The sequence below is a fragment of the Elephantulus edwardii genome, unplaced genomic scaffold (assembly GCF_000299155.1).
Source record: "Elephantulus edwardii isolate Elephantulus edwardi_28Jun2011 unplaced genomic scaffold, EleEdw1.0 scaffold00464, whole genome shotgun sequence".
Classification (NCBI taxonomy): domain Eukaryota; kingdom Metazoa; phylum Chordata; class Mammalia; order Macroscelidea; family Macroscelididae; genus Elephantulus; species Elephantulus edwardii.
This window is the reverse complement of record NW_006400214.1, coordinates 267,661-280,832: the sequence shown is the minus strand read 5'-3', so window position 1 is coordinate 280,832 and position 13,172 is coordinate 267,661. Positions and strand designations below refer to the sequence as shown.

General features: G+C 36.3%; 1 protein-coding gene across 2 annotated transcripts in view; it reads right to left on the bottom strand.

The window, feature by feature from the left end:
• The window catches only part of ATRX (alpha thalassemia/mental retardation syndrome X-linked), a 301,403-nt gene that overhangs the window by 236,013 nt on the left and 52,218 nt on the right, over positions 1-13,172 (bottom strand). For both annotated transcript variants that reach the window (XM_006902875.1, XM_006902876.1), the window contains 2 exons: positions 8,649-8,716; positions 5,285-8,358 (listed from right to left, as the gene is read on the bottom strand). In XM_006902875.1, the coding sequence (XP_006902937.1) occupies positions 5,285-8,358; positions 8,649-8,716 (3,142 nt within the window). The remainder of the gene's footprint in view (positions 1-5,284; positions 8,359-8,648; positions 8,717-13,172) is intronic.

The following is a 13,172-nucleotide window of genomic DNA, read 5'->3' as shown; positions in this document are numbered from 1 at the left end:
AGTAGATTCCAACTGCTGACCTTTTCAGTTAACAGTCGAACACTTAGCTTATTGTGCCACTAGAGCTCTGTGTACTCAATTGGATACTTAAATATTGCTAAATAAACTGGAATCAAGCTAAACTCACTGTGCAATGGGATCTTTTTGAGATATTCCAAAACTGTCTCTCAAATTAACCTGTACATGCTGTGGTTGTTCTTAGGTGCCACTGAGTTATACTGAAATATTCCAAAAACCAAAAGGGAAGAACACATGCTCCATTTGTCAAGCTGAAAGAACTGAAGATTAAAACTGTGAACTGCAATACTGATGAATTCTATTAAGAAAATACTAAATGCCACCAGAAACCTTAAAAGAAGGTAGAATACATATTCACTGTACCAAAAAAACAGGTGTTCAAACATTTCATGAGGTTGTATATAATCAAACACAAAAGGAAGACGTACAAGTGACACAAAAGTAATTAGTTTTTTTAAAAAGAAACACACAGTAAAACAAAACCAAAACCATCAGAATTTATGGAATATCAATTGAGATGTTTCAACAAAAGAAACACTAGAAGCACTCAAAAATAGGAGGCAAGAAATCTGAAAGATCATTACCTGAGCAAGTAAAAGAGAGGCACAGTATGCCCTTTCCAAAGATGATTTGACAGAATGTGGAAATTATTCAATAATGTCATTAGCACCACACAAAAGTAAATGCTTGCTGAATAGAATTTAAAAATAAATGTAGCAGTATATGGACAAGGAGCTACCAGAAATTCATGTCAGATTCAAAAGAGGACATGGACTGAAGGAGATTATACCAATACCATATGCACTGAGGCTAAAAGTAGAAAATGTTTATCTGTGTATTTAATGACTATACAAACGTATGGATTATAACAAATTACGGATGTTGTTATGTGCTGTTGTGTCACTTGTGACTTCTAGCGACCCAGGAATAGATGGTATAATAATAAGGCCCCAGGGACACATGGTATACCAATTGATGTATTTCAGCTCACAGATGCTGCCCTGGACGTGCTCACCAAGTTGTGCCAAGAAATCTGGAGAACAACCACTTGGCCAACTGACTGGAAGAGATCTTTATTTGTTCCCATCCCAAAGAAAGGTGACCCAACAGAGTGTGGAAACTTTAGAACAATATCATTGATTTCACATACAAGCAAGATTCTACTGAAGATTATCCAAAAATGACTGGAACAGCACATCAGTAGAGAACTGCCCGAAGCCCAGGTTGGGTTTAGAAGGGGTTGTGATACTAGGGATATTGTAACTGATGTGAGATGGATGTTAGCTGAAAGCAGGGAATACCAGAAGAATGTCTATCTGTGTTTCATTGATTATGCGAAGGCATTTGACGGTGTGGATCATAACTGTGGGTGACTCTGAGAAGAATAGGATTGTTCTAATGTGAAAACTATACCTGGACCAAGAGGCAGTCGTCAGAACAGAGCAGAGCAGAGCAAACACTGCATGGTTCAAAATTGGGAAAGGCGTATGCCAGGAATGTGGCCTATCTCCATACCTTTTCAACCTGTATGCAGAACAGATTATCCAGGAGGCTGGGCTCTATGAGGAGAAGTGTGGCTTCAGGATTGGTGGAAGATCTATCAACAATCTGCGTTATGTAGATGACACAACCCTGCTTGCTGAAACTGAGGAGGGACCTGAAGCGCTCACTGCAGAGGGTCAAGGACTACAGCCTCAAATACGGATTGAGGCTCAATGTCAAGAAGACAAAGATTCTCACCACTGGAGCAATTGGCAGCGTCAAGATGGATGGCGAAGAGACTGAGATTGTTAACAACTTTAGTCAGCTTGGCACCAACAGCCAGGAAATGAAAAAGTTATTGCAATGGCAAACTCTGCTGTTAGGGACCTCTCCAGGGTACTGAAGAGCAATGGTGTCACTCTGGAGACTAAGGTGTGTCTGATACAGGCCATGGTCCTTGCAATCACTTGTTACGTATCAGAGAGTTGGACAATGACTAGGAAGGATAGAAGGAGAACTGATGCCTTTGAGCTTGAGAAGAGTACTAAATGTACCATGGACTGCTAAGAAAAGAAACTGATTCATCCTGGAGAGGGTTAAACCGGGCTGCTCGTTGGAGGCAAGGATTCTGGGGCTTCGTCTGACATACTTTAGACATGCTGTAAGGAGGGACAGGTCCTTGGAGAGGGACATCATGCTTGGGAGGGGGGAGGGACGGCGCAAGAGGGGAAGACCCTCTATGAGGTGGATTGATTCGGTGACTGGGGTAATCGGGATGGGTGTGTCAGAGGCAGTGCAACTGGCACAGGATAGAGCAGGGTTTAGGGCTGTTGTACACAGCATCGCTATGAGTCGCAATCGACTCAACGGCACATAACAACAGCAGCAACTGCATTACACAAATTTTCTGAAAAAGATATCCTTAAAATGTTAAATACAACTATGTAATTTGAGGACTAAGGTGTGCCTAACCAAATCTGCAGTATTTTCAAATACCTCATATACATGCAAAAGTTGAAAAATTTTAAGTAAAACTGCATTTTAAGTTTGGTGCTAGCGAATGATAATGAGTATTTTGGCCTGCAAGAACAAATGTGTCATGGAAGAAGTACAACCAAAATGGTCATAAAAGGCTAGGGTGTTAACTAGTACCCAGAAAAATATACCATGTCTGATAGAAAGTAATGTGTCAGCAGGGGGGAAAAAAAGGATCCTCATGAGATAGACTGATAACAGTGATTCCTACAATGGGCTTACATATAATAAGGATACAGGTGCACAGGATTAAACAATTTTTCATTCTGTATTACGTAGGGCTGCATGAGTCTTAAGTCATTCGATGGCATCTAAAAATAGTAACAGCAAGTCTCAAACATTATTTTGGAAAATCAGACATGTTGACTTCACTAGTGAAACTGTTGAATCATAAAATCCAGTTTAAGATAAATAGCCTAGTATTTGTTAAAGGGGTATTCCAAGCAACCAGTCACGATTTATCATTCTTGGTCTATTAATCTATCAAAACTAACTTGATAATTTAAATACAGTATGGGTGCACTGAAATCTGTGTATTTTAATATAAATCAATATTCTCACATATACACACAGCACTGAAATTTTAGATGTTTAGATTATAAACCTGATCTCAATTTTTTTATTACTCAAGTGTGAAAGTTCACATGATTTATTATAGAAATTATAAAGTATTTAATCATGGGATTGTTGTAACAGATCCTATTCATGCTATATTATCTTTCTAAATGAAACCTAGAGCTAGAAGATTTTGTCCAAATAGAGCAAGAAAGATATGTGTCAAGGCTGTATCCTTTCTCTGTATCTATGCAATTAATATTCTGAGAAAATTACTCAAGTAGCTGGATTTTATGAAGAAGACTATAGTATCAGAACTGGACAAAGACTCATCAATAACCGGCATTATGCAGATGACACTATCACGCTTGTGAACTGAGAAGACTTAAAAATTCTTGCTGCAGAAGATCACCACTGAACCAATAAGCAACAGCATGATAGATGGAGAAAAGGGTGAAACTGTCAATGATTTTCTCTTATTTACATCCACCAGCAACACTTTCGGACCAGGAGTCAAGAAATTGGAAGACATTTTGCATTAGGAAAATGTGTTGTCAAGAACCTCTCTAATGTGCGAAAAGCAACGATGTGAGCTTCAAGATTAAGGTACACTTGATTCAGGCACGGTCTATTCAGTTACTTCCTTCCTATGCATCTGATAGTAGGACAATGACTAAGGATGACAGAAGAATCAATGCCTGCTGAGCTGATGTGCTGGGAAAGACAACTTAATATCCCAGGTACTTCTGAAAGAACAAACACATATGTCTTGAACAAAGTGCTTTGGCCAGCCTCTTGGAAAAATACATCATGTTTGGAAAGACATTAAGATGGATTGACACAGTGACTCTAACAATGGGCTCAAGTATATCAAGGATGATGAGGATAGCACACATAGGGGGCAAGGCTGAGATCCACTGTTCATCAAGTTGCTAAGAATTTGTAGTATACTTGACAGTACCTTTTAAAAACACAACAGTTTTTCTGAAAAGAGAACTCTAGTGTTCAGGAGTCACACTACCAACCCAAAGGCAGACAGAGAGTTCAAACGCATCAGCTGCTCTAAAGGAGAAATGTGAGCAACCTCCACTTACTTAAATTTTCTGCTGGAGAGTCAGTTATGTAAACAGTTCCGACTTTATTGTCCATAACAACAGTATCTTTCTAAAAATCAAAAAGATAAAAATTCTGACACACATATGCCCCAAGAATTTCAAGCATGGGAATATGAACCTGGAGTTTTAAGAGATATACAATATAGTCAGTGTTCACTCTTATCTAGGCATCTGATAGAGCAGAACATTAAAGAACAGAGCATGCATGTCCCAATTGTTTTCCATATAAACTCATCAGGTAAGATGAGTTCAACCTCAACAGGATGAGGCAATCTATATACTGCTTGCATTTTCTTTCTTATGCTTTTGGCTTGACTGGTTTGTTTTCGGTTTTGCTTTAAAAGATAGACCTGTTCACATCATTAGATACTAGTTAATAAAAATCAGGAAAGGTTTCAATGTTCTAAATTATTTCCAAAAATTTCATGAGACAACAAAGCTATCATGTCCAATGCAAAAATCCATGAATAAATACTTATAGAACTACTTGTACTATACTGACTTCCCATGATTGTTAAATGACTGCTTAGTTATTATGGAGAAAAGCAATAAACGCCGATAAAACCCTTTCACTCTCAATGTTGTGAAATAAAAACTGAGTTATAGATTACCCTCAGGTGAGATTTCAGAGGTTGTAAAAGACATAGGAAGAGACTTAGCATCTGTCTCCTTTGGAGGATCCAAACTGCCAGACTGACACAGCCTTTAGGTTAGCACTACAGACTGCACAACTCTCTACAGACTACACCACCAGGGCTCCCTCACTAGAACTAAATAAAACCATGCTATACAAAATTGGGTAATAGAAAAGAAAAGCGATAAAGAAAGCTGGACTCTAAATAATTACTCAATAAATATGGTACCCGGCATATAACAACAATAATATTTTTCTGAGTAGCTTCCAATAATGAAAAGAACCCATAGGTTCTTAGACTTTATGGTAAACATTTAAACTATACTTCAATTGTATTTAATCATAACTTTGAATTTTATTGACTTTGGAAAATAATTAAAGAATATAGTTACTCAAAAGGGAAAAAAAAGCACAAGTTATAATTTTTTTATTTATTCCTGCATACCTGAAGATTGGCAAAATCCAGTGTGTGAAGATAGCACTAAATTTTCAGTCACAGGCTTAATTTTCTGCTCATCACTGCTCCCATCACCTACAGAATTCTGATCATCATCTCCTAAATCAGAAGATGAAGAGGTAATCTCAGCTTGCTTTCTCTTAGTGCTTGTTTGATGGGAATTTCTCTTGTTTTCCTTGACACTATTTGTCTTCTTTTTAACTATAGGTCTTTGTTTCTTTTGTTTTTTATATTCTTCCGAAAAACCTTCCTCGGCATCAGATGATGATGAATCATTTTCAATTTCCTTAGTATTTCTCTTTGAACTAAAGTTTCTTCTTTCTCTCAGTTCTAGCCTTTTTTGCCTTTTATCAGAGGAAACACAGCCGTCTTCTCTCATGGAATATTTGTCAGTATCAGATGATGAGCAATCTTGTCCCTTCCTTGAACTCTTTACAGGCAAGTTACTTTTTTTTTTCTCTTTACCAGATAATCCACTACTACTCTTTTTATCTTCTGAGTCACAATTATCTCCTTTTCCTGGTAACTTCTCAACATTATCAGAAAATTCATTCTTTTTAGAAGCGTTTTCCTTTGTCTTATTACTTGTCTTCTTTCCATTCATTTTCTCATTCTTGTTTTCTTTTATACCTTTAGGAATATGAAAACTTTCTTCTCCTTCAGGTAATTTTTCATTGTCATCAGATGATGAATCATAATGCTGTTCCATCTTAAGTATTTTTTTCTTAAAGTATGTAACTTTATTTTCTTTTTCTTTAATTTGCTGTTTATCCTGATTCTTCTCATCTCCAGAGGACTCATCACTCTGTTGTTTCTTTGGGACTTTCTCAGCAACTTCAGATATGTTACTCTGACCTTTCTTAAACATCATTTTAACTTTTAAATTCTTGCTCTTTTCTTTCAAGTCAGCCCTTTTTATTGTATCAGAAGAATCAAAACTCTCTTCTTTCCCTGAAGACAGTTTATGCATGCCATCAGAAGAAAAACTTGGCTGTTGTTTCTTAGAGAACCTGTCTCTTAATTCCCTGACAGTTTTATCTTCATCAACTGTGCCTGATTCAGCTGAAGAGAAATTCTCCCCATCTTTCTGTTCAACATTTCCTGATGATTTTTCCCATGCAGTTTTCAAATTTTTCTCCCTTTGAACAGCCATTCCTTTTTCATTTTGTTTTTCATCTTCAGAAGAATTGTTAATTTCTTTATTTAGAATTCTTTGTTTGGTTGTTCTGGCAGCCCCAATTTTACTCATGATCTTTATCTCTTTTTCTAATTCTGAATCATAATTAGACGATTCAGACTGATTTTGACGTTTCTTTTTATAAATGACAGAGCTATGAGCTGATCTGTCCTTTGTAGTATCAAAATCTGAACCAGAAGAAGAACTTTTTCGTTTCCTTTTTCCTTTATCATCTTTCTCTATGTGAGTCTTTATATTATATAATATTTTCTCGTGGTTTCCATGAGTGTCATTAATATCAGTATCTGAAGAAGAACTGTGACTCATCCTGCTTACCTCTTTAAGGATTGTTATCATTTCTTCAGAGTCTGAATTTTGATCCAAAATAACTGACTGCTGAGATTTAGGCAATTCATTAGGTTTAGGATTATCCGTAACACTGACAGAAGAGTTCCGCTTATCCTTCTTTCTTGGTGTAACTGATAATTTTTGTTTCTCCTTAACTGTTTCATTGGCTTCTTCATCTGAATTAGATGTTGCTGGGTTGGTTTCTGTTTGCCTCCTCAAGGGAGTAGTCTTTACACGTGGGGATCTTCGAAGATCAGATTCTTCTAAAAGCAAAAGGCCTTCATTTCCAACCAAATGTTCATCATCTCTGCTTTCCTGTGCAGGTCCACCATTTTCTGACTTTGGGTTCACACCAGAATACTTATAGCCATCTTGTGAAACTTCCTGACAATCTGCACCTTTAACTGGCGAATTAGAGAGGGAAACTGGGGTGAGTTTAACATATAATTCTTTAGTTACTTTAGCTGAAGTATTTGACTTAATACCTCCTCTGTTGTCTTTTGAAGTAATATTTAATTTTACTGAAGAACTTTCTAGTTCTTGTTCTGTTCCACTGATGCCATCTCCCTGATAATCAACTGGAGCCTGAACTTCCATAGCAGTTTCAAGGTTCTCAAAAATGTCTTCAGGAACTGAGGAAGGAACAGACACAATATCCAAGTCTAAGTCTTCAGAAGTGTTAGCAGGTTCATATCGTGGTTCTTTTCTATTACATTTCTTATGGTCAAAACAGGTACTTTTATTTGTTCTTTGTTCCTCTGTTAGAAAATCCTGATCCACATGCTCACTATCTACCTGTTTTCTTGACTGTTTATACTCAGGCTTTGAAATATCCTTCCTTTCCAAAATACAGGGTTTTTCTCCCTTTTTCACTTTTGTTTCAGATTTAACATCTACACCTTTATGTTCTTTGGTATTTTTCTCCTTGATTATAGCATCCAAAGTTTGGATTTCTGAATTCAAATCTGCTTCTAATGCAAGATGAGTCTTCTTAATATCAGCCAACACAGATTTAAAAGCCTTAAGCTGACGTAACTTTGTAGCAGAACTGATTTCTGGATTATTTGTTGACTGTTTCAAAAACTTAACATAACTGGAATTCATGTTGGCTGTGGTCTCAATCAACTTTTTTGCCTTCTTAATCAACTCTTTAGGCACAATTAGTGCTGAATAAGTGTAGGTTATACTACCAGCACATGGATCATCTAATTTCTTTTCTTCTCCATTACAATTTGCACTATTTTTCTTTGGAGAAAATCTGGGTGTATGTTCATAAACTTTATTACTCTTTTCACTGTCAACTCTTATCTTCTTCTTATTTTGCTGTAACAACTGTTCTAAATTCTCAAATACGCTGTTGCATGCAGTGACCAGGTCCAACAAAGGCTCTGGATGACAAATGTAGCAATACCATTGATTGTTTTCATCCATTATCGCAGAAAGCTCTTTTCGACCAAGGTTGCGCAAAATACATTTTTTGCAGAAGGCATTATGGCAAAAGTCACAACAAATCAAATTTCCACCTTCAGCACACCACCTGAAAATTTTTAAAGATCAGAATATTATTCCTGATAAAATTTCTTTTAAATATTTTCAGTAAAACAATTTCAATTTTGCTGCCAGTACTCATGAATTTAAATTATCTGCTAATTCTGTACTAGAAACTTAAACAACTATAAACTTAAAAGCTTATGGAAACAGGAATCTTTAAAGACATCACTTATGACGTCATCAAAATATGTATCTAATTTAAAGATACGTAAGACTTACCCTCAAAGAACTAAACAACCACACCAAACTTTCAGTTCATACTTATTCATTACTTACCTACATTGTTCATCCATTCCATCTGAGTCACGGCTAATATCATCACTCATGTAATATTTAAAGCAATTCTATTTTAAAAAAAGGAAAAGGACATTTTATTCAAAATTAGTATTATTCATAAAAGATATGGTTTTCTATGTTTTTAAGGTTTTTTTATTTATAAAATAATTTCCTTCCATAAAACTATTCAAACACATTTTTTTCATTCATACAGATTGAGTTTTATATACAATCAATTCTGTACATTATTTTTATGTCATTAATTATTCACAAAGTTTGACTTTCTCCCTCATCAAAACTTCATGACATCTTATCTATTCTTTCACACATCCACCTCCACCCAACTAGTCTCTGCTATCCTAGGAAGAGAGGGATATATTGAAACAGAAATATAATGTACTGATAAAGAACACTGTTAGGACCAAGATAAAGGTGAGTCAAACTGTAAAGAATCATATATGGACAGTATGACTGCTGCAATTATAAAAAAGGAACAAGAAACCTATAATAGCCCAAACAGTGAAGGGTAGAAGAAGGGTGGAAGAATGATATATTTTTCAAGTTATTAAAAATAAAAGGAAATTTAAGTGTCTGTTTCAGAATCAAAACAAAAACACTGAACTATATCCCCCAAAAGAAAAGCCTGTCAACATATATTAAGAAATCCCCTGACATAGATTTCCATTGGAACAAACATAACTGTTGCTTACAAGAAAGGTTCTTCATAAGCTTGCAAATATAGTCAAAAAGGACATCCAGGAGAAGATAAAATCGACAAATGAGACCTTCTAAGGATCAAGACCCTGTGTGCATCCAAAATTTTTTTTCTAAGGTAGTAAACAGAAAGCCTACAGACTGGGAAAAACCATTTGACAATGACATTTCAGACACAGGTCTAATAAATGAAGGTTACAGAATCCTACAGGGCCTCCAAATGACAAAATGGGCAGAAGACATGAAAAGACTCTTCACAAATAAGACATTCAAATGGCCAACAGACATATGAAGAAATGTTCAAAATTATGGACAATCAAGAAACAAATCAGGCGGTGCTGCCAATGCCCTGGCAGAGAAGTTGAGGTCAGCATCAAACCTAAAACACTTAAAGTGGACATGAAACTGTTTCAGCAATGCAAACAATTATGTTGTAAATGATGGTATCTCCTGATATAGTATACAACAAAAAAAATTTCCATCTGAATACGTCCTGACTAATTTTGATAACTATTTGTTTTTGTTGACAACAATGTTTTTGTTTTGATTCTTAACTATTTTAACATAGTTATGGTTGGTGGAGAACCATATACTCTTAGACCTTTTGATACTGCAGGGAAAGAGGACTATGACCAAGTACAACCACTGAGTTATCTACAAACAGATGCATTTCAGCCTGTTTTACAGTGGTCTCTCTCCAATCTCATTTGAAAATGTGAAAGAAAAGTGAGTACCTGAAACAGCTGACCACTTTCTAGCTTGTTTGGGCCCAAATTAATCTGAGAGATAACCCTTCTACTACTGAGAAACTTGTCAAGAATAAATAGAAGCCCATCACCCTGGAGACTGCTATAAAAAGCTGGCCCATGAACTGAAGGCTGTTATATATGTGGAGTGTTGTTGACTCACACAGGAAGGCATAAAAGAATGTATTTGACTGTCCTGTATTTGTATTGGCTGTCCTGGAGCCGCCAGAACCAAAGAAGAGCAACAGATGCGTACTCCTATGAACGCCTCTCCAGAGCCCTTTTGGCACAGCTGGTGTTGGCACCATACTAAGAGTAATTTTTAAATCAAAGTAAAGATTAAAAATTTATTTTTGCAAAAATGAAAAAAATACATCAAAACAAGATACCGTCTCACCCAGTTAACAGAAGTAAAGTTTAACATGACAGGAAGCAATAAATATTGGGGAGGATGTGAAGAGATGTGAACTTTCATGCACTGCTAGTGGAATTGTAAAACAATACCATCACTCTAGAAGGTAGTTTAGTGCTTCCTCAAAAACCTGAACACAGAAATTCCATATACATAGCTCTTCTATTGTTAGGAATATTTCCCAAAGAAATCAGAACTGAGACACCAAGAGAAGAGATGTACACTTATTTTCACATCAGCTTTAAATAGCAATAAAATGGATATATCACAAATGTTCATGAATAAATTAATGGATTGAGAAAACTGATACATTCACACAGTGGACTAAACCACTCTACATCACAAAAGAATTACGTTTTCATAAAATACTATATATAACATGGGAGAGTCTAGACAGCATTATGCTTAGTGAAATAATTCAAGTCTCTTAAACACTGCATGAGAACATTATAAAAATAGAAGGATAAGTGAGTAAGATGTGTTCAAAGGGTAAGGGAAAAGGAAGAAGCAGGCAAAAAAGGGGAAGAAAGAAAATCACTAGGATAGTAAGGTTAGTGGGTCGATGTGGAGGTAAAGGAATAGAAAAGATTCCATGAAGGCTTGAAAAAACAGGGTAAAAATAGGAATAAATGACTAATAATTCTATAAAATGCAATGTAAATGAAAGCTCATATAAAATACAACATATTTACATGAAACACAATGTATATGGATTCTTGTATGCAAACCAATAAAAAAAGGATAAAAAGTTTACAAAATCCTTTATTCTCATGATAGAGTGTGACAAAAAATTTACTGAAATTATTGCTACGAAATACTTTTAATATCTGCCATCAATAATAATAATGTGTATAGAGTTAAACAATTAACCTCTATTACTTTAAAATTCAAAATACCATTCAAAATATATGCCAAATTTTTAAGGGAAACGTTAACTCATACAAATACTAAAACTACTATTCAAATCCAAATCTAAGTGGCTTGAAAGTACTCTTCACTAGGAACAGATTAAGGTTTCATGCCCACTGGTGAAAAGTACTGATTACTTAAAATGAGCTTCACTGAACATACTAGCCCTTTAAGAAAAAAGCTATCATACACACACAGAGGGAGAAAAAGAGAGAGAAAATGGAAAATACACGGCATGAATCTAGAAATACTAGACCCAGATGTCATGATTTAAAAATAAAAGTTAAATATTATCCCTAGATAACAAGTACCTGAATAACATGAATTCAAAGCAAGATACAAAAAGCTCAATGGAATAACTAAAATCTAATGAATATAAGCAGATCTGAGTATATAAAAAAATTGTAAAAGAATAGCTCAAAGCTGAACCTCTAAGGAAAGCCTAAACTACCATTGCATTTCAAGGCAGCTTTTGGTTGGGAGAAGCTATGGTGATGTAATTCACGTGGGAAGTAGACTGATAACTCAAAGGTCTTAGTTCTCTAGTGATAAAAATTGACCAGCGACTCCAAGAGAAAAAAATAGCAATCTCCCCCTGTGTCAGCTATGAGTCAATGACAATGAATTTTGGTGTTGTGGCAATTCCTCTGGTTTGTTTTTAATTTTTAGGGAGGTGACAACCACCATAGGATTTGTCTGAGCAAAAATATGATTCAGGTAAGTTTAGATTTAGATAAATCTAAATTTAGATAAATGTAAATGTGATTTAGCTAACTTTAGGTAAAGATTAATATAAATTAATTCCAAGGTATTAATAAAACTGTAATCTGTAGCTAAGATTTTTAAACATTTTTAAACTCCAAATTATGTTAAAATACTACTCCACATATTATTTTTGTTGCTGCTGTTGGGTGCTGTCAAGTCAGACCTGGCTCACAGTTAGGCCTCCAGTAGGTTTTTCAGAGACAGTAAAGCACACTGAAGACTGTTCCTCTTTCTTCCACAGAGTAGCTGGTGGATTTGAATCACATGCTTTTGGGATTGCAGTATATCTGCTTACTACTAGGCTATCTGAGCTCTGTAGAAATGTTGTTATGATGTACCACAGAGTCAGAAAGGACCCATACATGACTCTCCAGGGGGTTCAGAGGCAGTAAATGGCACAGGAGGAGACTGTCCATCTTTCTCCTATGGATTCGATCCACATGCCATCAGGTTTGCAGTGCAACTTTTTACCAGTAGGCTACCAGAGCTCCCCTCATGTTGTTATTAGTGGTCATCAAGTTAGCCCATGTATTACAAGTAGATCTGTCCACAGGGTTTTCCTGCCTGTAATCTTTATAGACAGTTCTCAGGGTCATTCTTCTACAGAGCCATTGGGTAGCTCTGAACTACTAACCTTTAGGTCAGCATCTTACAGCACTGATCAACTTTGAGAACTTTCTCATGTATTTAAAAGTTAAGGTTATGCTTCCGCCGCGGCAGCCATAGACGTGCAGCAGCCATGGCTGTGTGCTACCCTATGGCCGTGGGCCTCAACAAGGGCCACAAAGTCACCAAGAACGTGAGCAAGCCGAGGCACAGCCGCCGCAGCGGGCGCCTCACCAAGCACACCAAGTCCGTGCGGGACATGATCTGGGAGCAACGGGCCATGAAGCTGCTCAAGGTCTCAAAGGACAAGCAGGCCCTCAAGTTCATCAAGAAAAGGGTGGGGACACACATCCATGCCAAGAGGAAGTGAGA